Source organism: Nuphar pumila, chromosome 3 (assembly GCF_984573655.1).
Source record: "Nuphar pumila chromosome 3, dmNupPumi1.hap1.1, whole genome shotgun sequence".
In the NCBI taxonomy this organism is placed as follows: Eukaryota; Viridiplantae; Streptophyta; class Magnoliopsida; order Nymphaeales; family Nymphaeaceae; genus Nuphar; species Nuphar pumila.
Genome location: NC_143251.1, coordinates 20512479 through 20537331, shown reverse-complemented (window position 1 = coordinate 20537331; position 24853 = coordinate 20512479). Strand labels below are relative to the sequence as shown.

Genomic DNA, 24853 nt, shown 5'->3' with positions numbered 1-24853 from the left:
TAAAGCCTCATATATAAATTAATCATGTTAGGAAGGGTATCTCCACCCTAAGGTCTTACTGGGGTAACTCTATCTTATCCATGAACCCATAAGAGGTGTATGACTCCTGATGTTTGCTCCAACAAATTTTTAAAAAAAAAATCACTAAAAGGCATCAAAAATCAAAATGGGCCTAAAAAGAATGAAAGAGAGATACATTCTTCTTCTGTTATCCCCGTCTAAAACCCAATATTTTCTCCCTCTACCATAAATAAAGTGGTTCCTAAACTGACCCGTCCTCGTTTGGCAAGACTTATAACGATCTCCACATCCCAATTCTTCTCTATTTTTGGCACTAGCACCGACCTCACTCGGCAAGATCACCAAATGGTCTTGGCAATCAGTTGTTCTCGAACTAATCCGACCTCGCTCGGTGATACCTATAACAGTCTTGATAGTCCAACTCATCCCTTTGGAAGCTGGCACCCATCTCGTTTGGCGGAACCAAGCATGATCTCGACAACCTAGTTTTTCTCCAAAAACACTGGCCCAATTTTGTTCGACGCGACCTAAACGGTTCCTAAAACCCAGTGGTTTTCAAAAAAATGGCATTGATCTCATTCGGCGAGACCAAGCACGGTCTTGATAACTCAGTTTTTCTTAAAAAACATTGGCCCGACCTTGTTCGACAGGACTCAAACGGTTCTCAAAACCCAGTGGTTTTCAAATTGGCCCGACCTCGTTCGGCAAGACCAATCACGGTCTTAGAAACCTAGTTTTTCTTCAAAAACTCTAGCCTAACCTCATTCGATAGGACCCAAACGATCTCCAAAACCTAGTGGTTTTCAAAAACTAGCACCGGCCACATTCAACAAAATTAATCACGGTCTCAACAACCTAGTTGTATTTCAAAATTTAGGTGTGTATTTTTTTTCATAAATCACATCACATCGATTAATGACAATGAAGAGTATCAATAGACACCAAAATTTTTATAAGATGTATAAATGATAACATTGCTGAAAAGTGTTTTTTCAAGTCCTAAGGCACAAATCCAAAAATTGAGTCATTGTCAACCCTAGTTTAGGAAAAAAACCCAAAAAGTTAGGTATAACCCTTAGAATTCTAGGAAAATCTCATAAAAATATAAAAAATACTCAAAATATAACAAAATCTCCAAATTTTTGGGATTGTTGTCTGGTAGGAGTGTCGTCCGGTATTGGGAATGACAAAGTGTCTTTGTTGTCTAGTCTTGTCTAATTTGTCGTATCTTCACAACTTAGGAGAGGACAAAAGGGAACGTCCTCCCCTATATGGGACGACAAAATGGCAGTGCCATCTACTGCACCGAATGTGTGGATAAGCCATTTGACTTATCTCTATCTTATCCCTAACAATCTCTCTTCTTTGTATGAGTTTTCAAAAAATGAGAGATTGTTCTGGATAAGCTTTATTCTCATTTGAGATAGGCTAGAACCCATTTGGGTTGGGTCTAGATTTGAGAGTTCAGTAGTCCATATTTCATAAAAAAACCTATAAATAGGATCCTTCTCTTAGAACTTAATCATCTGAAAATTAGATATCAAAGTGCTGGCCCTGCAGAACAAGCCTACTCAAGCCCTGTCAGCACTTCATCTCAATGTCATTGAAGAACCCTTGAACCTATGCAGAGGTGTTGATGAACCAAAAGGAGCCTAAAAGCTAAACGAACCCTTGAGTTCAAAAAATGTATTTTCAAGATCATTAATTCCTTTGCTTTTATTTCATTTAATTGGTACTTATACACATTTTTATTTTATTTGTATACCTGAATATGCAACGGTCCAATTCGAGCTACAAAAATCAAGAACTTGTCCTAACTTTACCTTTTCTTTGGGCAAAGAACGGTCAAGACTTGCCTACAACATTTTCATAATTTTAAAAAGGGTTTTCAGTGAATCCGGGTAAGTTGATCTTTGTCAAACTTTCAAGTTTTATCAACATCTTCATATGTTGTTACAATGTCTATCTCTCCAAACCATTTATATGTCATCTTGTTCCAATAAAAAGGATTGTAATCATGTTCTCTTGCAGTATTTTTTGTTTTATCTGATAAACATTTTTCTCAACCATTCATTATTTTTCTCATGAGGAAAGAATCTTAATTAACTATCTAATTGTTATCTAATCCTTTCATGCTTGTTTTGCACTTGTTACTTTTTCTCATGAGGAAAGAATCTTTATTACTTTTTTGTATTATCAGATCTCGAGTGGTATTTTTATTGCCCTCGAGATTGGGCCTAGAACAAATTGGGCGACACTTGTTAATTTTTTGTTTCTTTTCCATGTTTATAGCCTATAACGGTGAGATCTTTGCTTCACCATTATAGCCTATCAATTATCTCTTTTATAGCCTATAATGGCAAGATAGAGATCTCACCGTTATAGCAGCGAGACATGAATCTTGCCATTATAGCCTATCTCATCGTTAAAACAACCTCACCATTAAAGATTGCCATGTTGCTATTGGTGTTTCCAGTTTCAGCGAGAGTCATCGCTAATGTTGGTTTACCCTTTAACAACGCGCTATAAATATCTCTGTTATTACTTAACAAAGACTATTTTTTTTGGTGACTTGTCAGCGAGAATTCTTGTCATTATAGGCCTATAGTGGCGAGAAACAAGGCAATATCAGCGAGATATATCGCCACTATTGACCTATATCCTTGTAGTGAATATATGGGACCGTTTATAATCAATTGAAATATTTAAGCATATCTAGTTTGATCAAATTTCAAATAATCTATACTTGTAATTAAAAAAAATATGCAATTATGATTAACAATCAATGAAATGATTTTAATTAAGATAAAAAGAAGATCAATTTTATTTAAATAAGCAACTGAATATGCTCAAAAACAAAAACATTTGATTATCATGCAATTTCAAACATGAAAGAGAAGAAATTTGGCTTTGGTGTAAAAAGACTGAATTTAGAGAATTAAATAAGCTTTTTAACTCATAAAAATCATAAACTTCTGACATATGGTTGTGAAATAACGATTTTGCAAGCTGACTACCAATTTATGCTATATTATTTAGAGTTATGATCCAACACAAATATGGGTAAATATAGGACTCAAGTACAAATTTGAATAAATAGTATACATAAATTGGTAACAACTTCAAAAGAGAGAGAAAAAGTACCTTTCATTAGCCAAAGCTTCTCAATTTATGTTGATTAATAATAATAATAATAATAATAATAATAATAAAGCACAGGGCTACATCAACTTACACTTTAGCCACCATTACAAAATAAAATCAAGATTAAGATTTTGTGTCTACTCTATGTTTAAGAGCACAACCAAGAGGGCAGACTTAGGCTTGATAAAAGACAGTGTATCCTAAGTTCTAAAGCTAGAGTTTTTTTTTTAGTCTAAATTGGTACAACTTATGTAAGTTTTTAAATGAGCCTATCCTACAATCAAAACCGGTAAAACCAAGATAAGATCTTGCATAAATTATAGTTGCATTACCAAAACAAAAATTCATGAACATAATCAAAGACATATTTGAATATTCATGGATTTTATTAAAAGTTTTGTAAGGCCATTCAAAATATCCAGCAGGCTTTAGATAAGTTCAATTTTATCAAATATCCACCCTGAGATAGCATGACATGAGTATTTCATATGCCTTTTTAGTGAATATAAGCCCTTTATATTATATATACAAATCTAGGTTTGAGTTTTTTATTTTATTTCTTTAGCCAACAAAACCCAATATCAAACCTAAACTTGACAACTAGTTATTTGGACAAGCTTGAGTATGCTCCGACGGGTCAGATACCCGACCATTTGACTGCCCTACTGAGAGCTCTCGTGTCTGAATCAAGAAGGACCACTTTTCCCATGGCATGACACGTCAGATTTCTGTATGCTATATTTGAAAAAACTTGACCAAACAGGCTCCTACTCAAACATGAATGTAAGGTGCAAACTGGGTTCGAAATCTAACTCATTCACTTCCAACCAAGCTTGCATGCTTGGAGAATCGACTAAGTCTTGGTTGAGTCTTTTCTTTGTTTTGTTACACCTACAAAGTCAAGGCTCGAACATTGCTTGTCATAGTGGCAATTTAGAAAGGAAAAAAAAATCAAACTGATATTTAAGAATTTTATGAGCTGGTAAAATACCATTTATTTTCAAGAAAACACCAGTATTTCTCACTGTAGCCATAATGTTCAAAGACCACAATCATGTGCTGGATCGAGGCTTTCCTGTACCATCCTGGATCTTTTCCTTGCAAGCCTAAGAAGAACAATCATTATGGTCTTCACTCTCACAAGTATCTTGAAGCGGCATTGGTGGTGGCACTAGCCTTACATCGTTGGTTGAATGTTGAAGTGAGAAATAAATGTGACAAGGCTAAACCAGTTGCTGCATGCTCTATAATCGGTTCTTTTCTCGTAGTCCAATAATTTCTACCATTCGATTAGGATCACTCTCGACTTGTTGAGTTGGATACATTGCTGACAAGCATAAGTCAGTTGTCCATAGAGATGGAAAGGGACCAGATCCAGTACCCCACTTTTATGATTTTTGGTACATTGCTGACACGATTTGGATCTGACTTAATTTTCTATGTATTTAGCTAATCGGATCATCCGATCTGTTGGCATCCCTGGTTGTCTTCTTTTTAAGAGAATGATAATAACATTAATTTGGAGAAAACAGTGTACATCTACGATGAAAAAACAAATTTAGGAGTGATAAGATATCACATCCCAAACAGGAAAAGTTTAAGATACAGAAATATATTGACAATGAAGCAGCAACCCTATTTAGTATTTACCCCAAACTAATCCGCTTGGATGTCTGGCCATTTGTGGAGAACACGATCTTTCAACTCCCACCTTAGCTGATAAAGAATGGCTTCCAGATCAGTTGCTTTTTCCTTGAAAATCCGTTGGTTCTGCTCAAGCCAAATGAGTCTCCAAGCCATCAATATTCAAGCACACCATACAAATATCCACAAAAACCTTTAATTGGGTGCATGTGATGTGCAATCAACATCTCTCGTGGGAATGAGATGCTATCCCAATCCGTAAACACATCATGCCAAGCTCGATGTAACAGGGTGCAGATAAAGATACATCTCCAAAATAAGTGAGGTGTGGATTCTTTCTTGATCAAACATAATGAACACCGACTAGCAAGATGAAAACCCTGCCTCTTAAGTCTAAAGTCAGTGTTAACCACGTCGTTGAGAACCAACCAACCAACCCATAAAAGAGCTACAAAGTGGTACACCAGCTGCCTATAATGCCTTTCTCGAAAGCCATGATAAAGATGGTTGGAATGCATCTGTAGGGTCCGAATGTCCGATCTATTAAAAAAGCTAAAAATAAAATAAAATGTCCAGCATTTCTACTCAATAGATCCATAACTTTCTTAATACTGAATATTTACCCATATATTCTATGGTTGACCTCGCACTTGAAGGACACAAGATAGGTGATTTTTCTGCAGTTTTCAATTAAGGATAATATATAGCGGGACACGACATGTGAATAAATTGAAGTGTCCCTGTGACATAGGTTCGATGCCGATGGCACCCCATGCTCCCAGAGTGGTCATATCCGTGAATGTTAAGAGGCAGCCATGGAAGCAAGAAAGGCAGTATTCATATACCTGCTGTTGTGAATGTTGGGGAGGGAGAGGTTTTCCGGTTCGAGATAGTCGTTTCAGTGGGGAACGCATCGGAGGCAACGATTTCAGCAGAAGACGTAAAGTTTGCTCACTATCCCATTGCGTTTTATTGAGTTTCCAGGATATTTGTGGTTTATGCAATGAATTTCTTGTAAACGTCAAAAATATGCTACAGCATCTGAATGCTTTCATGACATTTCAAGTGATTATTGGAAGTATGCAGCTTTGAGATGCAATAATTCCTCTATCTTCCCATGTGCCTGGCAGAGAGATAGAGAGATAGAGAGAGAGAGTTGACAATGACATTGCAATGCAAATACGAACAATCTTTAAAATATGCAAAACTAGAAACCAAATTCCAGCTATTTATCATGAACAAAAACATATGGCATATAACAACAATATGGATAAGAATAATAAGAATAATGTGCCATATCCCCAGATTGCATATGAAATAAAACAAATAAAGAAAGCGTAAGGCATCACTGGGGCTCAGCTACAGCTGTCTGTACCACGTTTGATGCACGTACATTGCGGTATAGACGACAAAGCTGTCGGTTCTACAAGTCAAAAGGTTCATAGATCCTCAAATACAGGAAGTATCAAGACCTAGGCGTCAGGGTTCCCACCATATCCTCTCATGTGTTCCACAGCAGAATATGATCATCTATGGAGTTTTTTTGGTGGATTAGGGATTGATTGTGAAGATCTAGAAGAAAAGAGTCTCAGAAAGTTGCAATATTTCTCTTTGAGATCAGATCTGTAAGTTTTCTAATTCAAGGTTATTGTTTACTCCCAAGTGAAGATATTGCAACTTTCTACAAGGGCTACTAAGATGAAGAACCAAATCCTGAAATGTTCACAACCCTTTCCAGTGAGCGACTCTCAATTACACTACAAAAAAAACACTACAGAACGCCAAACCCTTCATTGGATGATTATGGCTCCTAATATTCCAACGTTGGTAGTGCCCATAGACCCTAAGAAGAAGCCACGGGTTCAGAAGTTGCAATTCCACAGCCGGTGGCACCCAAGCATACCCCCTGTTGCAGATGTTATAACAGGAGAGCTGTTCAGGGTTGAGATGATGGACTGGACTGGGGGCAGCATTGGAGGTAACGACTCTGCAATTGATATTAAAACCGTTCATCTGTCCATAGTAAGCATAATAAACTTTGGAATTCTCCCTCACATAGGCACCGTTTGGCTGACACTTTGGCCGAGCAACAGACAAACCAGAAGGCATGGTAATCGAGAATCAGAATCAGAACATCTTTTTTTTTTTTTGACATGCAAACTGGGGTTAGGCAGACCCCACCAGTTATACAATGTACCAATGGGATTTGAACTTGCACTGACAGCTCCTACCAAACAATTGGAGCCCCCGTTGGTAGAATCAGAACATCTTTCCCCCCATATTCCTACATTTCTTTCAAAAACTGGGTTACCAAACTCTGGTTTTGGTAAACCCAAGTTTAACGAAACCTGAGGGTATGTTTGATGCGCCGTTCCCAGCATGATTTGGACTAAAATCTTGTTGAGAATGGCGATTTTTAACAAATGTTGGATGCGGCGGACGGCGTTCCGTGCATCCACAGCATCCTTATATACGTGGTTTTTTCGTTCCACCTTCCCCCTGTTACAAAAGTAACATGGATGAAGAGAACGAAAATTTCTCGACAGGTGCGCCCGCGAGCTCTTTGGCCTCCGGCACCACCCGCTCCTCTAGCAAGAGCGTCTTCAGAGGAAGCCGCTCCTCCAGCAAGAGTTTCTTTTGTGTAGCGGGCATGCCGGACCATCTCTCGCACGCCCGACACTCTCTCTCTCAGAGTTGTCTCTCCCTCTCTTGTGTAGCGGCCAGAGGGGCGGTGCTCTCTCTCTCTCTCAGCGACGGCTGGCAAAGGGGTGGCGGCCAGGCCAAGGGACGAGCTTTCTCTAGGCGGCAGCTGGCGAAGGGGCGACGACCGGTGGAGGGGCATTTGGTTTTCTTAGATCGGCGGTTGGAATTGGAACCGGGAGTGGGGATTACAAGGGATGCCGGCATTGGAGACAAAGCCATAACGAGGTTTTTGATGGATTTCCAGAAATTGTTCAAAATTGGGTACATGGCAGATTGCGTCGAGGATCAATTATTTGAAGGGAATTGGATTTAGAAGTGAAAATTTGATCGCATTGTCAACGATCTCCCAGAGGTTTGGTTTTCTTGAGATTAAGAAGGCGACTGTCAACGACCCACGAATTTTTTGGATTGAAGCTGGGGGAGAATTGGGTAGATGTGTGAATCTGTTGAAGAATTTGAAATGTATGTTGCCTTTGCCGACACGGGTTGAATCATAGAGATGCATTCAAATTGTTGTGGAGAGAGCCTAGAATTCTCGTTTATGATTTAGTAGATGTGGAGAGGAAGATCGATTTTCTTACTGATGAAATCGGATTCCCGATCAGTGCCCTGATTGAAGTTCCAGATTATTCCCAGATATAGGGTCATTCAATGGCTGAGGTCACAAGGTGGGCTTGGTGTTGAGGTGGTATTGAAGGATTTGCTGAAGCCTAGTAGGCACAAATTCTATAATTTCTTTATCAATCTGTATCCAGAATGTGAAAAGATCTTGGAAAATTGACCAGAGAAAAGGTTCATAAGAGTAGGCAGACAGCTAAACTTTCCTGACTGTTTAAGCCACAAAAGTATGTCGAATATGAGCATGATTATGAGAACATCCTAATGTTTATGGAATCCTTGGTTTAGTGCTTTCAGGAAGATTCTAAAGAGAATTTATTAAAATTCCTTAACATACACCTCCATATTGGTATTTTGAGCAGATATAGAAGACTGAGGATTGTACATTAGTTAGTAAGAGAATTGTAAGAGCAGACATTAATGGGGAGTTGAATCAAAACTTCTGAGAATGAAAAAAAAAATGAAAAGACAAAAGCAAATGAGGTGCTAATGTAGATGTTGGTGGCTGCAGCTAACCTAGACTTCTCATGATCTTGTTATGTAGTGGTAAATACAGTTCATTTCTGAAATTGCAGAGATGCTCAATCTAGCTCATCGCAATGATTTGGAAGCATAGAGTTATGTTTGATCAAGTGAGGTTGGAGATAGTCATATCCTGTTGATTTTAAAGTTGACATTGTGATATTTGTTGACTGCTGCAACAAACTGCATCTCTGTGTTGCTTTCTGTTATGTATTTTGATCAACAAACTGATTATGCTGTCAACTAAGTGCATGGTAATAAGTTTTACACCTTTGAGGTTTTTTTTTTTACTATTAATAATTCTTATTTCGTGGCATATTGTTGTTGTCTTGTAATCAACTCCAACCTAAGTTAATACTACATATCATTTTCAAAGTTGAGATGAGCTCTGAACCATTGGTATCTTTGAATTAGATCAAACCAACTTCTCCAACATGGGCTCTAGACTTCTAGTACTTGCCCTATTAGCTATGAGGCTGACAACTTCGCTTAGTTGAATGGACTCATGAAGCTAACTGCACCAGATGCATGCATTTGGAATTCATAACTCATACATGTTTTGTGTTTGTTGTGTGTGTTTATGCATGTGCACGCACACCCAGTCATCTATAAGACTATCCCTTTACTATGACCTGTTTTGGGGACAGCAAGGCTGAAAGCCTACCAGGTCCAATTGGCAAAGTTGCTGAAAATCTATAATCTTCACATACATTTATTTTGTGGCTTAGCATTCTTTGGCTATGGCTGAACAATGTGCATAAGCACATGCAAGTTACATATTGCCTTTCTTTATTAAATAGCTTTCCTTGACAAATTGAAAAATTATGCATAATATTTGTGAGTTGTTACTTTCTATTTTTATTCTCTTTAATAATGTTAAACTCTTTTGTTGTTGGATGAGATGGCATAAATACATCAGTAGTGTTGCAAGTTTAATGCTTCTCAGTTCTCATGTTTTGCATTGTGTTGTATGAACCTTTCATTCACAACTTTGTTATTAAGAGCAAAAAGATCTTGCATGTTTGGATTTTCTTCAACTCTGCATGAGAATTTTTCGGTTCCATCAAACTTATTTAGAAAGCATGTCACTTCATCTACCCTGTAAGCATTGTTTTTTCATCAGGATGATGCATAACAATCTATAGACATTGTTTTTCCAATAGGAGCATAGCTCTGTAGTTGTAGCGGTTTCCATGTTGCTATACTCATGTATTACTGAAACTTTATATTTATCTGGCATGAATTTCTTAACAAATCATGTGTCTAACCATAATTCAGGTAAATCTGTGCAGTTTGAGATTGGTAGAGGAACTTATTTGTTGACAACAATAAATCAGAATTCATAATTACGGTCATGTAGTTTGTGTGTGTGCACATATATGTATTTGTGCATGATTCTTTCTCGTTGATAATCAATACTTGGTTACAACTGAATGATGCTTATAATGGAATATGAAATAGTTTGATGGTAAAATTACTCCATATTAGAACAAGTCTCAGGCTTGAATCCCCTTGGGCTGTCCCTTAGTGAGTGAATAAAAGATGACTAGAAGTATTTAAGCAGTTCATGTCTCCTAATTTAGCATAGCAAGAGAATGTGTGGAGTCATGCACACAAATGCAGTCAAGACACATGTCATTCAGAATGCATTTGAAGCTTAGGATTGAACAGTTCACTGCCATAAGTGATGTAATTCATTCAAGCCTGTGTCTTGCATATGTATTTGCATCTTTGCTTCTCAAAAAGGAGAGGACAGGGTAATTTGCTAGTTCTGTTAAAAACACTAGGCACACACACGCAATATATTAAAAATGTAGATTACATGCCATTTGTGATCCACTCAATTGAAGCCTACATTGTTATTGTTTCACCTACATTCTGTTAGGAAAGTTTTAAAATTGATGATTTCTTTTCACCAAAAGTGTTTTAAAAAGTTTAGTCCCATATCTAAGAGAAATCAGTTTTTCTAGTGGTTTAAATACAGACTTTGTTCTCTATTCTTTACTTTGGTAAGCCTTGTGTCCATGGGTGACTTGCGGACGTTGCTGCGCATTGTGCAGCAACGGACGCGCCGTTCGCGCGCGCGCGTGCATGCGCAAGGGCGCTTGAGGCGCAATGTGGCGTTTTGATGGCGCTTGAGGCGCAATGTGGCATCAAATTTATGGCCATTAATCTCATTTATCGCAAAACGTTTTGGCCTCTATAAAAGTCTATAAATTCTTCTATTTTCGTCTTTTGAAGATCAGAATCTCTGACTCTTCAGTTTTCTCCTTTCTTTCTTCTCGGTTTGGCTTGCAGAGTTCATGTGTGGGAGAGGTCATCTGTTCTTGCGAAGCAGTGACTCTCTTGAGGTTCAAGCCTAGTTGTATCCTGGAAACTCAGTCGTAACAAAACCCTTTTTCGCATCTTCGTAATTTCCGGAGTGGGGCGATTGAAGTTCTAAAGATAGCGATCTTAAGAACGTGACTCTAGGCTTGAAATCTCTTTTCAGAAATCCAATTTTCACCAGGTTGGTATAACACATTCTGCCAAGCACAAAGCAATTGGTGGAATGGTTTGTTGATCTGCTTGTTTACTTACCTTTTTGACTTTGGGATAGCTGGTGAAGAGCTAGACTCTTTAAAATCTATTTATAATGAATGAACAAGTTGATGAAGCAGAGAAGCATGGTATATCTCTCAATGCAATCATTGCATGAGAGAGAGGTTTCCTTTGGCATAATCAGAAATAAGCTGCTTAAACATTCTGATGCTTTATGTCTTAATATATGTGTGGAAGCATTGCTACATGATATTCTTCTAAAATTTCCAAGTTTAGGAATGGATTAACAAAGTTATGGTGAACATTTCACTTCTGGATGCATAGATAATCTTGTGTTATGTTCTAAGACAACACACAGACACAGATGTATACACACGACATGGTGGATGAAGCATTTCAGTCTCCAATCCCTTCTCTGCATATATCCATAAGGTTAGTGCTAAGCCAATCTTGTAAGAGTGCAGCCACTTTTGTGATAGTATGTACCAAATGATTTTGGAATGCTCTATAGACTTATGTGAGCAATAATTATACTTATACGGATGATTTGTATTATGTGGACATATCTTGTCTCAAGGTACCAATTGAACCTTTTCATGAAGTCATACATCTTTATTAATACTCTTTCATTAAATGATTTAAATTGCCAATGCCAAGTTGATCTAAACTGCAACATGTTTAATTCTCCGTGAATATGATGGCAAAGATCACACACTATTTCTATTTTTAGATCATGCATTGAACTGCAAAATATAAAGACAAATGCATATGCATAAAAGATATATCCCATGAAGAGTTTTAAGATAATTTTAGTCAACCCATTGCGACAAAGGATAAAACAACTAACAACAACCTTGCAGGTGCCTCCACAAATGCTATGAATTGAAAGATTCTTTCAATCTTCTTTACCTTTTTTAAGACTTTGAGATAATCCAAAAATGTTGACCTTATAAAAATCTTCTTCACCTTTTTTTTTGATAAATGAGCACAATGTAAAATAGTTTTTGAAAAACCATATTTGGGGCAAAAACTAAATTCATATCCATATTCGGGTCAAAAATTCATATTCGGGGCAAAATCCAATTAGAGATCTATATTCGGGGCAAATATAAAATCCGAGATCCATATTTGGGGCAAAAATCCAATTCGAGATCCATATTTGAGGCAAAAATCTAATTTGAGATCCATATTCAGAACAAAAATCCATATTCAGGGCAAAAATCTCATTCGAGATCCATATCTGGGGCAAACATCCGATTTCAAATCCATATTTAGGGCAAAAATTCATGATTTTAGATGTAATTTCATAATTGGATCCATATTCGAGCAAAAAAACATAATAAACTCGTTAAAACATGTAAAATGGTAAACGGATCGAGTAAGTAATTCGACCCATTATCCATGACTCTCCAAGTTGTCCGCACATCATCATCAAACAAAAGATATTTGAAACATAGCATTTGAGTACGATCCAAACAAACGTTGGACTTGGAACAGTTGTTATTAGAACAAACATAACCAATGTTCTGGTCCATCTTTTTTGTTCATTTTGTCCAAACCTGGACAAGCCATCAAACATGCTCTGATTTTATAGTGTTTGAATGACAAAAATCCCCAAAAAATAGTTTTTCGAGTTTTCCTTTTTTCCAGCCTTTTGCCAGCAACCCACTGACTGGAACTGGAAAGTACTACCAGACATATGGATGGTACTTTCCAGCCATTTTTTTGACTAGATGGCCGACAAATGGTTGAGAAAACAAAAAAAAATGTGAAGTTTTGGATATTTTCCCGTAACCCACCACCCAAAAATGGCTGGGACGATGTCATTCGGACTCTTATCGGCCACCATCCGGACAGTGGCTGGTATTGCTGGAAAGAAATTGTATGACCATTTTCCGACCACCCATTACAGCTAATGTGGGACAGCACCGTTCCCTCGTTTATCAGCCACCATCCAGACATTTTTTGGCAGGAAGGTGGCTGGTATTTCTGTAAGACCATTTCCCAGTCACTGGCAGGAAAACTGCCAGGATGTTTGGATGACATCAAACCCAGGTTTGAGAAAACCTGGTTTTGCAGCATTTAGTCAAAACTCAGTTTTGTAACAATGTCTCCCCAGTCACATTAAGAATGTGAACTTAACAATTAAACACTTACGAAGATCATATTTCCTACCATTGAAGTACTATCTGCTTTCACTTTACACCAGGGACATTATCTTAGTAGTCCATGTAGAGTTCTTGATGTAGAGAGAGTACCCGCCAAGCCTCGAGACTTTGTTATTGAAATATGCAACTTGGTTCTTTTGCCCGAAGATGAATGGGGTTACACAGCCACATTTGATAGAGAAAATGGTGGGGGATTCCTAACTGACCCTTTTCCTTCAGCGACCAAAGTTATTTGGTATTTTGAAGGAATTTATGTTGGATTTTTCATCTGACTGTCCATGTATGCCCATATATAATTGTACCTCAGGATCTTCCTATAAATAGGAGACTCGTAGTAGTGTCATGGGTACTACCTACGTGTTATCAGTCTTTAACTATTTTTTAGGTTGAAGGGTCCTACTCACCTCTCGACATCTAGCTTGGGCTCATTGAGAGCGTCGATTGGCGGAGGAGAATGCCGACCACCCACCTCCACCGAAGTGCCATTTGGATCGTCCAGGGTTGAATCCGGTAACTGGCTCTTCCTCGATCCATTTTAAGCCAACATTGGGTTATGGGCCTGCACCACGCATCTGTTGCACATTTTTGGGTTGTGAGTGTGCCAGCGATCATGCAGTACTTGTCCGATTTTTTCTTCTTTGCCAGAATACCATTTGGTTTTGGTAGTTGACAACAAGGGAGAGGGTTTGACTGATAAACCACTGCTTGCAGACCTAAGGCTGACACTATATAGGTTCTGTCGAGGCTGGAAGTGGTGGTCGCCGCTGGCAAGCAAGAGCACCAAGACCCGGATCACCAACGACGACCAGGGTTGTCAAGATCTGTTTATCATCCGAGCAATAGGGCCCCCCGCCACCATCAGCTGAGGAGGTTGCAGCCGCAGGGTGGCTGGGTTTACTCTGGTCACCAGTGGTAGCTACAGGTGGCAGAGGAAGAACACTCTCCCCTCTTCTACGAGTTCCTATTCCCATCACTGCAGCCATCAGTGGACGGCTGAGGCCGACCACAGCTGGCTGCCGTCGACCGACTGTCGTTGTCGCCAGTTGAGGCCTACTGCCGGTGGTAGCTGTCGACGACAAAAGATTGTGAGGGGTGGGGGTGTAAATACATTTAAAAAATGTAGCACTATAGCTATAGTGAATCCCGATTCAGTGGATAGTGGACCCAATCCAGACCTGAACCACGTATTGGGTTCTGAGTGGATTCAAATCCGGGCCGCATCAGTGTGACTCGGTCCTGGACCCGGAACCCATTACATGGTTTCTAGGTGGATCATGTTAGACACCGTCCTCGTAGACCCAGTCTAGGACCCGGGCCCATTTTAGGGTTTTCGGGTCGACCGAGTCTGAGCCCACCCTAAAGGGACCCGATCCGAACTCAGATCCAGTAAGTGGGTTCCAGGTGGATTAGTTCTGAATCCCAAACCGAGGGACCCCATCCAGACCTGGACCCAGGTGGATCAGGTATGAGCCTGTCTCAAGGAGGACCTGATTCGGGTTAAAAAACTCAGGGTTTGAAGGTGGATTGGGTCTGCACCTGACCCCGCGGGGCTTGATCCGAGCCCAAAAACTCATTTTATATAAATCTAATTTTTTGGATTGAAGAAAAAATAATGTTATTCACTTTGAGATACATGGACCTAGATATAGCGTTAAGAATTGAGGAACCTCCCACTCTTACAGAGTAAAGTACAATCGATCAAAAGGCTGCCTTTGAGAAGTAAGAGCGCTTGCACAGGCTTAGCTTATTACTTTTTCAATCCCGAGTGGCTAAGAATATTCGAGGTACCATCCCTCACTGCAGAAAAATAAAAGAATTTCTCAGAGCCATTAAGGCTCAATTCATCAGTTTTAATAAAGCTAGGACGAGTACTCTCATGTGCAAATTAGTATCTATGAAATATTCTGGAGATAACAACATCCGATAACACATTGTGTAAATGAAAAAAATTGCATCTCAACTGAATTACATGAAGCTCTCCGTTTCTAATTCCTTCTTAGACCATCTTATTTTGACCTCTTTGCCTATAGAATACAGACCCTTCAAAATGTCTTCTTGACCAAGTTTGTTGAAGAGGAAGAAAGATTGAAGGGTGAGAAGGGGCATTCTGCACAAATGGCTTCTCATAAGGGAAGGTATAACGCCCCAAAAGTTATCCATTTTTTCAGGCAATTTTGTTATTTTTTTTATACATAATGAAAATATTTAAAGTGAAGTTGAAAAAATCTTGGGTAAATACAGATAAGCTTGCATTTGACAAAAGCACTGATATAAATATTATTCAACTGGAATTTAAAGAGTTATTGCATCTCTCGAAATAAGACTAAGTGAAAATGTTTGGAACAAGCAAGACAAAATCCAAGATCAACAAAGAAAGATATGATTTTCTCAACTCCAGTAAAGCTTCCCGTAACAACTCCAATTGATCATTCATCTTGATCTGTAAAATTGTTAATATTGGGGGCCAGACTTCCAAGTCTCAATAGATATTTTTTTTTCAAGGTACACAAGTAAAGTGTCAGGCATACAAGTGCATGTTGAAATTTAACATCTCATTTATTCAATACAAGTATAGTTAACCTTAGAACATGTCAGAAGTAATAATAAAGCATGCATTTAAGTAATATCATAAGATTATTCATTGAGTAGTTACCAATACTTGAAGTTGAATACAAAACATGCCTCAAAGGATATTTGAACCAATAACAGTAAATCAACATAACTAAACACATGCATAAATAATTAATTATAAAAATATAAAACTCTACAAATAAAATTTATGTTTTCCTTGATTAACCCCTTGCAGGTACGCGCAGTTTAAATACGTCGAAACATATGACACCATCCAAGGGTTTATTATGCATGAGTGTTGTAATATCCTGAATGACTATTTGAATCAGATTTCTAAATGGACAATATAATGATCGAGAGAAAACCCCTAAAAGTCGAGATAAACAGGATGCATCCAACTTCTGTGGAAGTTACAAGACCTACTCACCTAGGACAAAGATTGAGTAGTATGTGTCCCCTAACTCTATGGACGGATGATCATCGAGCTATTGCCATTCGTAGCATAATAACAAACATTGTATGATTCAACAACAATAACCCAACAAAGTTTGTACCATCTACTCAGGTAGCTCTATGTTGGATGGGTATCTATTTCTTTTCTTTTTAATTTGATTCATTTATTTTTTTTTATCTGCATCTCTTGGGCAAACCAGGGTTTCAAGAACCTGAATACTACTTTAAGGTATACAATCTTATCAACATGAAATGACAAAATGCAGACTATACCAAGAGTGTAATCGAGAATATTACATTTGTTTTTAGTACATTTCGATCACCCATCCAGTGAGTCTGTGGTGTATTTACCAGCAAGTATCGAAAGAATGCTTCAGTATGTTTAAACTAGCCAAACATTTACTTAGGTTTGTGCGTATGTAGTTATTTAATTTAATAACTTGGGTGTATGCTTCGTACCCCGTTGGTCTTGTTCAACCATCTACCTAATTTTGGGCAATACACAAATTATTGTGAGTGCTCATGTGGCACCCCAAATGTTTTGTGAAACCTTATGCTCATCTTTGGTTCTTAGCATGACCCTACAAACATTTGATGCAATACAACACATCTGTAAATCATATATTCGATAGGACAAGGTCTGTGAATGAAACCTGTTCCTGTCCTTTAAACCAAGAAGCACTTGCAAACAATTCAAACATCACAATTTACCAAAGTATGTATCTCACAAACCTTTCATGTAAATAATGTTTTCATTTGAGCATAAAGCAATCATTAAGCCATGTTTGCGAAATTACACCCACACGCACATTTTTGCATGAAATGACGATACAACACATCTGTAAATCATATATTCTATAGGACAAGGTCTGTGAATGAAACCCGTTCCTGTCCTTTAAACCAAGAAGCATTTGCAGACAATTCAAACATCACAATTTACCAAAATATGTATTTCACAAACCTTTCATGTAAATAATGCCTTCATTTGAGCAGAAAGCTGTAATTAAGTCATGTTTGCAAAATTACACCCACACGCACATTTTCGCATGAAATGTCGAGCAACCTTATTCGATTTATAATTTTCTTTGGATTATTGTCTAGTACAAACATTCATGATCTATATTTAAAGAAATTATGCTTATTCAAGTAGTTTCCATTTAGATACAACCCAAAAGATCCTTTTTTTTCTTTATGTTTATCTCTTTGAATCCTATAAGAATGTATATTATATTAAATTTTTTTCTTTCACTTAATTCATATTCGCATATATATATATATATATATATATATATATATATATATATATATATATATATATATATTCTTTTCATTGTGTCAGGTTGGGTCTGCCCGTTACCTACACATTCTGATTGACCAGCATAAATGAGGACAATCCAACATGATCCTATATGCTGGCCCGTTACCTACGCATTCTTCAAAGAAGATCCCTACCTCGTGTTGAAAAGATTGGATGCTCATCGCGTGTATGGTTCCGAACCACTCATCTGAGTTCCAACCAACTAAAATTTTTCTCAGCTATACAGTATGAGAGGATGGGTTTGAGATAGAGAGAGAGATGCGAGAGAAGTAAAAGGGTTGAGAGAGAGAGCAAGACCTCAATGGTATGGGACTTCCCTATCCATAAGGAGTCCATTAAATGAGATTGGAGGGAAGAGCCCATCACATGTGGTTTTCGTCACCTTTCAAGTTATTCAAGTGACTTTAAGACCTAATTATTACATTCAATACCTCTTATTTTTTTCATTTTTTTTTAAATACTTTAGAGGAGAGGGAGAGGCCTATCATGTGTGGGAAGTAGATCAGGTCATGCTGAACATGAGCATTTTTGCTCATGTCGACATCGTGGCCGTCTGTTTGCATTTTGGATGAATGCCACGTGGTTTTGTTGACTTTTGAGCCTTTTAAAACGCAAATCGGATGGCCAAGATGTTGGCATGAGCGAAAACGCTCATCGTGCGTGATGCTTTTTTTATAGACCCTCATTAAATGTGAAAAGGGAGAGGGAGAGACCCATCACATATGGGGTCTCTTTTTCTTTTCATAAGTCATCAAATTAATTTTTAATGCCCCTTTTCATTATTTTATTTATTACATTTGCTTTATTTATTTTTTTGTTTATTATTTTAACTCCTTTAGAAAAGAGGGAGGGTCCACCCACTCTTTCCTCTTTCTCTCATCATTATTCTCCAAAAACATGGGTCCTTATTAATTTTAAGGTGGGGCCCACTAGTGAGGGGCAACCCAATCTTGTCTCGTTTTCTTTCTTTATTAGTTTACCATTTAGCTTAGTTTATCTATTACATACCTTAAATTAATTTTAGGAAAAATCATTAAAATAGTTTGTTAACTCTTAAGTGATATATATATTAAATAAATATACTATCTAACATTAAATCTTAAAATATTTAATTAAAACCAAATTTTATATTTTTTATTGGATCCAATTCTATTTGGATCAAACCCATACCTTATCCAAATCTAGAGTAGATTTTAGATTCTCTTGAGATCCAAATCCAAATACCAAACCCAATTATTTTTTCTAATGGATTTTGGATCTTCTTGAGATCTAGATTCAGATACTGGATCCTCTTAACTGAGATAATAGAGTTCGGATCTTTTTGAGATCCATATCCAAAACTCCAAATCTAAATGGATTTTAAATTGCGAACTTAAATTTCAAGTTTTAAATTCCTTGAAACCTATAATTTCGCTAAAATTGATATTTCAGATTCCTATTCAATTATGAACAACAATAAAATCTTCTTTTATCTACTAGACAATTCATGAAAATTTTACTGGTTTTACATCCTTCTCCCTTAAAGAAATTTCGTCCCCAAAATTTGGTACAATTTGACTCAAATAAGTGGAGGTATTTTTTCTGCATACCTGCTTCGGGTTTCCATGTGCATTCTTCGATGCCATAATGTTGACATCATACCTTGACCAGAGGTATAGTCTCGACCCTCAAGACTTGCTCCTTTCCATCTATGATTTTCACTGGTCATTTTTTCACGGTCAGATCTTCATGCATATCTACATCTTTATATTGGATTATGTGGGATGGATCAAGTACATAATTTCACAGCATAGATAAATGAAAGACATTATGAATTTGCAAATAATGAGGAGGTAGTGCTACTCTGTACGTCGTCTCACCAATATGTTCTAATATAAAAAAATGGTCTGACATATCTGCGACTCAGCTTCCCTTTCTTTCCAAATAAAAAAATACTTTTGGTAGGAGTTACCCTAACAAATATGGAATCTCTTACTTCAAAAGTGAATTCCCTACGTTGCTTGTCCGCATAGCTCTTATGTCAACTCTGGGCGGCACACAGACTATTCTGGATCATTTTTACCTACTACATGTAATGTTGCAACACCATTGGTGACTCCAATGTCCTCTTACCAACCTCATCCCAATAAACTGAGGATCAACGTGGTCATCCATATAGGGCTTTATAAGGTGCCATCCCAATACTCACATGATAAATACTCGCATGATAGCTGTTATTATGGGCAAACTTCACCAATTCTACATGTGTATCCCGATCACCCTTCCAGTCGAGAGCGCAAGCTCACAACATATCCTTGAGTGTTTGAATGGTTTTTTTTGACTGTTTGTCCATCCGTTTGGGGATAAAAGCAGTATTGAACTTTAACTTTGTTCTCAAAGATTTTTGTAGTTTTTCTAAAAAAGAAGTGAAACGAGGATCTTGGTCTGATATAATCGAGACTGATACCTCATGTAGTTGTACTATAGCCTTGCCTATGACTAAGTTACTTAGAAAGAGAACCAAGTTTGAATGGAATGATCAGTGTGAGGAGAGTTTTCAAATCCTAAAACAGAGATTCACCTCAGCCCCAATATTAACTTTGTCATCGGGACATTAAGGTTTTATGATTTATACAGATGCCTTTGGGACTGAATTAAGATGTGTCCTGATGCAACACAGAAAGGTCATAGCTTATGCATTAAAACAGTTAAAGACTCATGAGAGAAACTACCCCATCCATGATCTAAAATTAGTTGCCATCATGTTTACACTCAAAATATGAAGACACTACTTATATGGAAAGCAGTTCAGAGTATTTACATATCACAAGAGTCTGAAATACCTATTCTCTCAAAAGGAGTTGAACATGAGACAATTATGGTGGTTGAAGTTTGTAAAGGATTACAAGTTCACCATCTCTTATCATTCTAGGAAGGCCAACATCGTAGCTAATGCACTTTGCCGAAAAGCAAGAGGAAGTACCTTGTCTAGTTTAGTAGGATAAGGATGAAAAATGTTGGAAGAGTTTATAGATTGAAAGCCTTTTTCTGATGACTCAGGTGTGTTTCGGATATCCAGTCTGACTATTTAAACTGAATTCACTACTAAGATTGCTAATGCACAAAAGATAGACCCTTAGTATGAAAGACTGAAGGTGCTCATGCAATAAAAGAATGCATCTTTAAGGTTGAAGGAGGATGGTAGCTTATGGATGAAAGACCAGATTTGGGTACTGAATGACCCTAAATTAAGAAAATTGCTATTGGATGAAGCTCATAGATCCAAGTACACCATACATTAAGATAGTACTAAGATGTATAAGGATTCACATCAGAAGTATTAGTGGAAGGGAATGAAGCGAGAGATAACAAAATATGTCTCAAAGTATTTGACCTGTCAGCAGGTCAAGATTGAGCATTAAAGACCTGCAGGTATAATGCAACAAATAAAGATTTCATAATGAAAGTGGGAAGACATCAATATGAATATTGTGATAGGTTTACCTAAGACTCGAAGACAGCATGATGCAATTTGGGTGATCATTGTTAGAGTTACCAAATCGGCTCACTTCCTACCCATTAGAGTCCTGGATGAAACATTTGTAGTAGCCTGCCAATCCCAAGAAGCTCCTTATATCACTAACGTTCTTAGGCTTCTCCCAGTTTAATACAGCTTCTACGTATATCATGATTGAAGATATTCTATTAGGGTTTTAAAGGAAAATTTATTTGCTAATTTTAAGATTTTCAAGGTTTGTATCTAATATTTACCTTATCTGGGTCTACTAATACTCTGTCTTTCAAGATCACATGACTCAAGAACATCACTTGTTTAAGTTAAAATTCACATTAAAAAAGCTTCACATATAGTTGGTATTTTTGAAGTGTTTCCAACATGACCCATAGATGATCTCGATGTTGTTCCCTATCTTCAGAGTATATTAAGCTATCATTAATAAATACTATCATGAATAAATCCAAGTATGGACAAAACACACAATTCATTAAATCCATGAATGCTGCTAGAGTATTCGTAAGTTCGAATGACATTACCACAAACTTATAATGTTCATATCTTATTCTAAAGGTCGTCTTACGGACATCTTTATCTTTAACTCAGAGTTGATAATAACCTAACATAAGATCGATCATTAAGAACACTTTTGCCTTCTATAATTTATCAAACAAGACTTCAATATAGGGCAATGGGTACTTGCTCTTGATGGCGACCTGATTCAACATCCTATAGTTGATACATAGTCTCACTGATCCATTCTTCTTTTTACGAACAAAATAGACACACCCCAAGGTTATTGTGTAAAACCCATAAATTTTTTTGATACTTTATGGGAAATAATAGTAAATTAAGGCTAAAATATTATTAAAAAATATGCTATAAATTTAATTATAATTCAAATATTATTTGAGATTCAGAATAAAGTTCAAGTTGAGAATTTATTCTGAATCAGGATTTTGTTTTTTGTTGGATCTAATCTGAGTTTTAATATTATCCAGGATTCGAACTAAGTATCTATTTTAATTTGAAATCTTATTGAATTTCGATTTCAATTTTTGAAGTTTTATAAATCTGAATCCTGATTCAAAAATTTGAATTTGGATCAGATTTAAATTTGAATTTCAATTATAATTAGATTTGAGACTTAATCGAATGTTAATTCAAGTTTGAAACCTAATGTATGAAACCAAAATGAAATCAAATAATCACTACGACAATAGGTTCTGCTGACTCGGGTAGGAATCATTTTCAAAGTGCATTATTGAGAAAATGATATTTTTAGAAGAAAAACTATATAGTGATAATACTATAGAGTTTACAGGGTTTAAAAACTATTATTAATATGTAAAAGGAACCCCTACAGGCCCCTGGGTCTCATCAACCACATTGAGGTTCAAATTTTTTAGAATTATTTCTGAAGAATTCAAATTAACCCATAAGTAATATAAACAATTTACATAAACAAACATTTATATTTGAATTTGTAAATATTTGAATTTGAATTTAATTAAATTCAAAGTTAATTTAGGCTTAAATGACATTTAGAATTTAAGTATAATTTAGGGTGAATTTGAAATTTTGAATCATATTTTTTGTAAAATTTAGAGTTAGCCTTAATGGAATTAACTAAAAAAAATTAATGATTTAAAATGTTTAATACTTTGAAAATATATTAATAAAATTTATTTATGCATGATTTAATTAAATTTCATTTATTAGCATTTCATATAGATTCCGAATTAATTTCTAAAGCATTTTTATTTAATTTAAAATAAATTTAGCTTGAATTTCGTGAAATGGATTTCAAAAATTTACTAGAATTTATAAAATGGTAGGAGTACATAGGTGGGCCCTCCCAACCTATGTGGCATCCAAATTTAAAGTTTAAATTGTTTTAAAACAAAAACAAACTTGAAATCTAAGTTAAAATCAAAGTTTCAAAAAAAAAAAAATAAAGGTTGAAAAAGTCAAAACTTTCCAATTTTTTTAAAAAGAGCCCTATAAGGGGGCACCATTTTGGAAAAAAACTAGAAGGGTCCAGTAAGGGTGGGACATCTCTTGAGAGATTAGGAAAGTAACAAAAAAATATGAGAAGTTAATAAATAAAAAAGGATGGAATAGTCAACAAGCAAGTTGGCATTTTAAAATTTGGAAAGAGTTGGACTACATGGGTTGACCAGCCCATGTAGACCATATTACATAGTATATATATTGTATATAATATAATACCTAACATAGATACTAAACTAAGTTATCTAAATCAAATGTAATACAAAAAAAAAGAATGGAAAAAAGGAAAGAAAAGAAAGGAAACATATGGATTTTGGAAATGGAAAGGGAGGTCTATCAAGGGGGTCGACCAACCCTCTCTCTCTCTTTTAATATAGTTATATTATATATAGTATATTAAGTAATTAAGTATGTACAAAAATATATCATGTACCATGCTTAGATTAAAAAAAGGGGGGGGGGGGGAGAGAGAGAGAGAGCTTAGAAAAAAAAAGAGTAATTTTTTTTAGATTTGGTAAGTTACCCTTGATTGAGATCAAGGGATGGAATTTGCTTCAGCCCTTGACCCCAACTCAAGTGCTATAAATATTTAGGAGGGGCTGACCCTCCCCATATTTGCCTCTTTATGGTTTAGAGCTTCTTCTCTTTTCTCTCTCCCAAATCCCTTCTTTTTCTTCTCTCTCCTTTTCCTACACCAAGTCTATTGGTGTTTTCACCCTTGGATATACAACAAAGACCTTTACATGGTTGAAGAAGGCATAAGGAGGCTACATCCAAGGTTGTGAGATATGTGGATCGCTTGGTTTGTGCAAAGAGTTCAACCGAATTTCGTAGGACTAGAATTCTTGACAAAAAAGTAGGTAGATTTATACTTTTCTTGCGAAACAAAATTCGTAACACTAATTCCACTAATTTTTTATAATAATAGATCCTAAACAAACCCTCCTATACATGGGTTTGGCTTAGGGCTATTGAAAGATTAAAAAATAAGGGGTTTTTGAGAAAAAAAACGCTTTTAAAAACATGTTTTTGCTCAAAATCAGGTTTCTCAAAAAAGAAATCTGTAAATTTTAAAAATACACAAATTATGCTATGATTTTCTTGAAAGTATTGATTTATATTAGTAGAGTGGATTGTTATAGACATTCTATAAAAATTTGGTGAATTTATATGGTCAAAATTTGGAGATATCGCAATTTTAGTTAAATCAGGTTTTTCAAAAAAGATTTTGGTAATTCAGAGAAATCATGGATTTCGTGATATAGATCATGTAATTTTTTTATTGTAGTTAGTAGAATATATGCATATGGGTATTGTATGATTTTTGTAGATTTTTCTGAATTTTATTTGCATGTAAATTCTATGATTTATTCATTTAATTATGTATTTTTCTAAATTAATTTCCTAGGAAATAATGGATGTGAGAGACATGTCATTTTTTCTAGCCAAAAGGCTGAGAAAAAATATGATTTGTCTTAGGGATATTAGATTAGACCTAGATGTGTAGTTTTATTATGGTTTTTAATTATATTATATCAAAAAATTTATGGGTGTACGAATTCGGGTAACCCAGTTTAGGCCCACCCGAATGCATAGACCCAAAATTACAGTTTTTTTGGCCAGACATTCGGCCAGTAAAACACT

The 24853-nt window shown here is 36.3% G+C and overlaps 1 protein-coding gene across 2 annotated transcripts in view; it reads left to right on the top strand.

Annotated features, from left to right (window-relative positions):
- Positions 1-24853, top strand: part of LOC149842219 (QWRF motif-containing protein 2-like) — a 79934-nt gene that overhangs the window by 40161 nt on the left and 14920 nt on the right. Inside the window, exon 7 of one of the 2 annotated variants that reach the window (XM_089999005.1) lies at positions 5561-5906. The exons of the other annotated variant lie outside the window; for it this stretch is intronic. Within the exon in view, the coding sequence (XP_089855131.1) occupies positions 5561-5901 (341 nt within the window). The 3' untranslated portion in view covers positions 5902-5906. Of the gene's footprint in view, positions 1-5560; positions 5907-24853 lie in introns of those variants that run through there. 2 annotated transcript variants of the gene reach the window in all.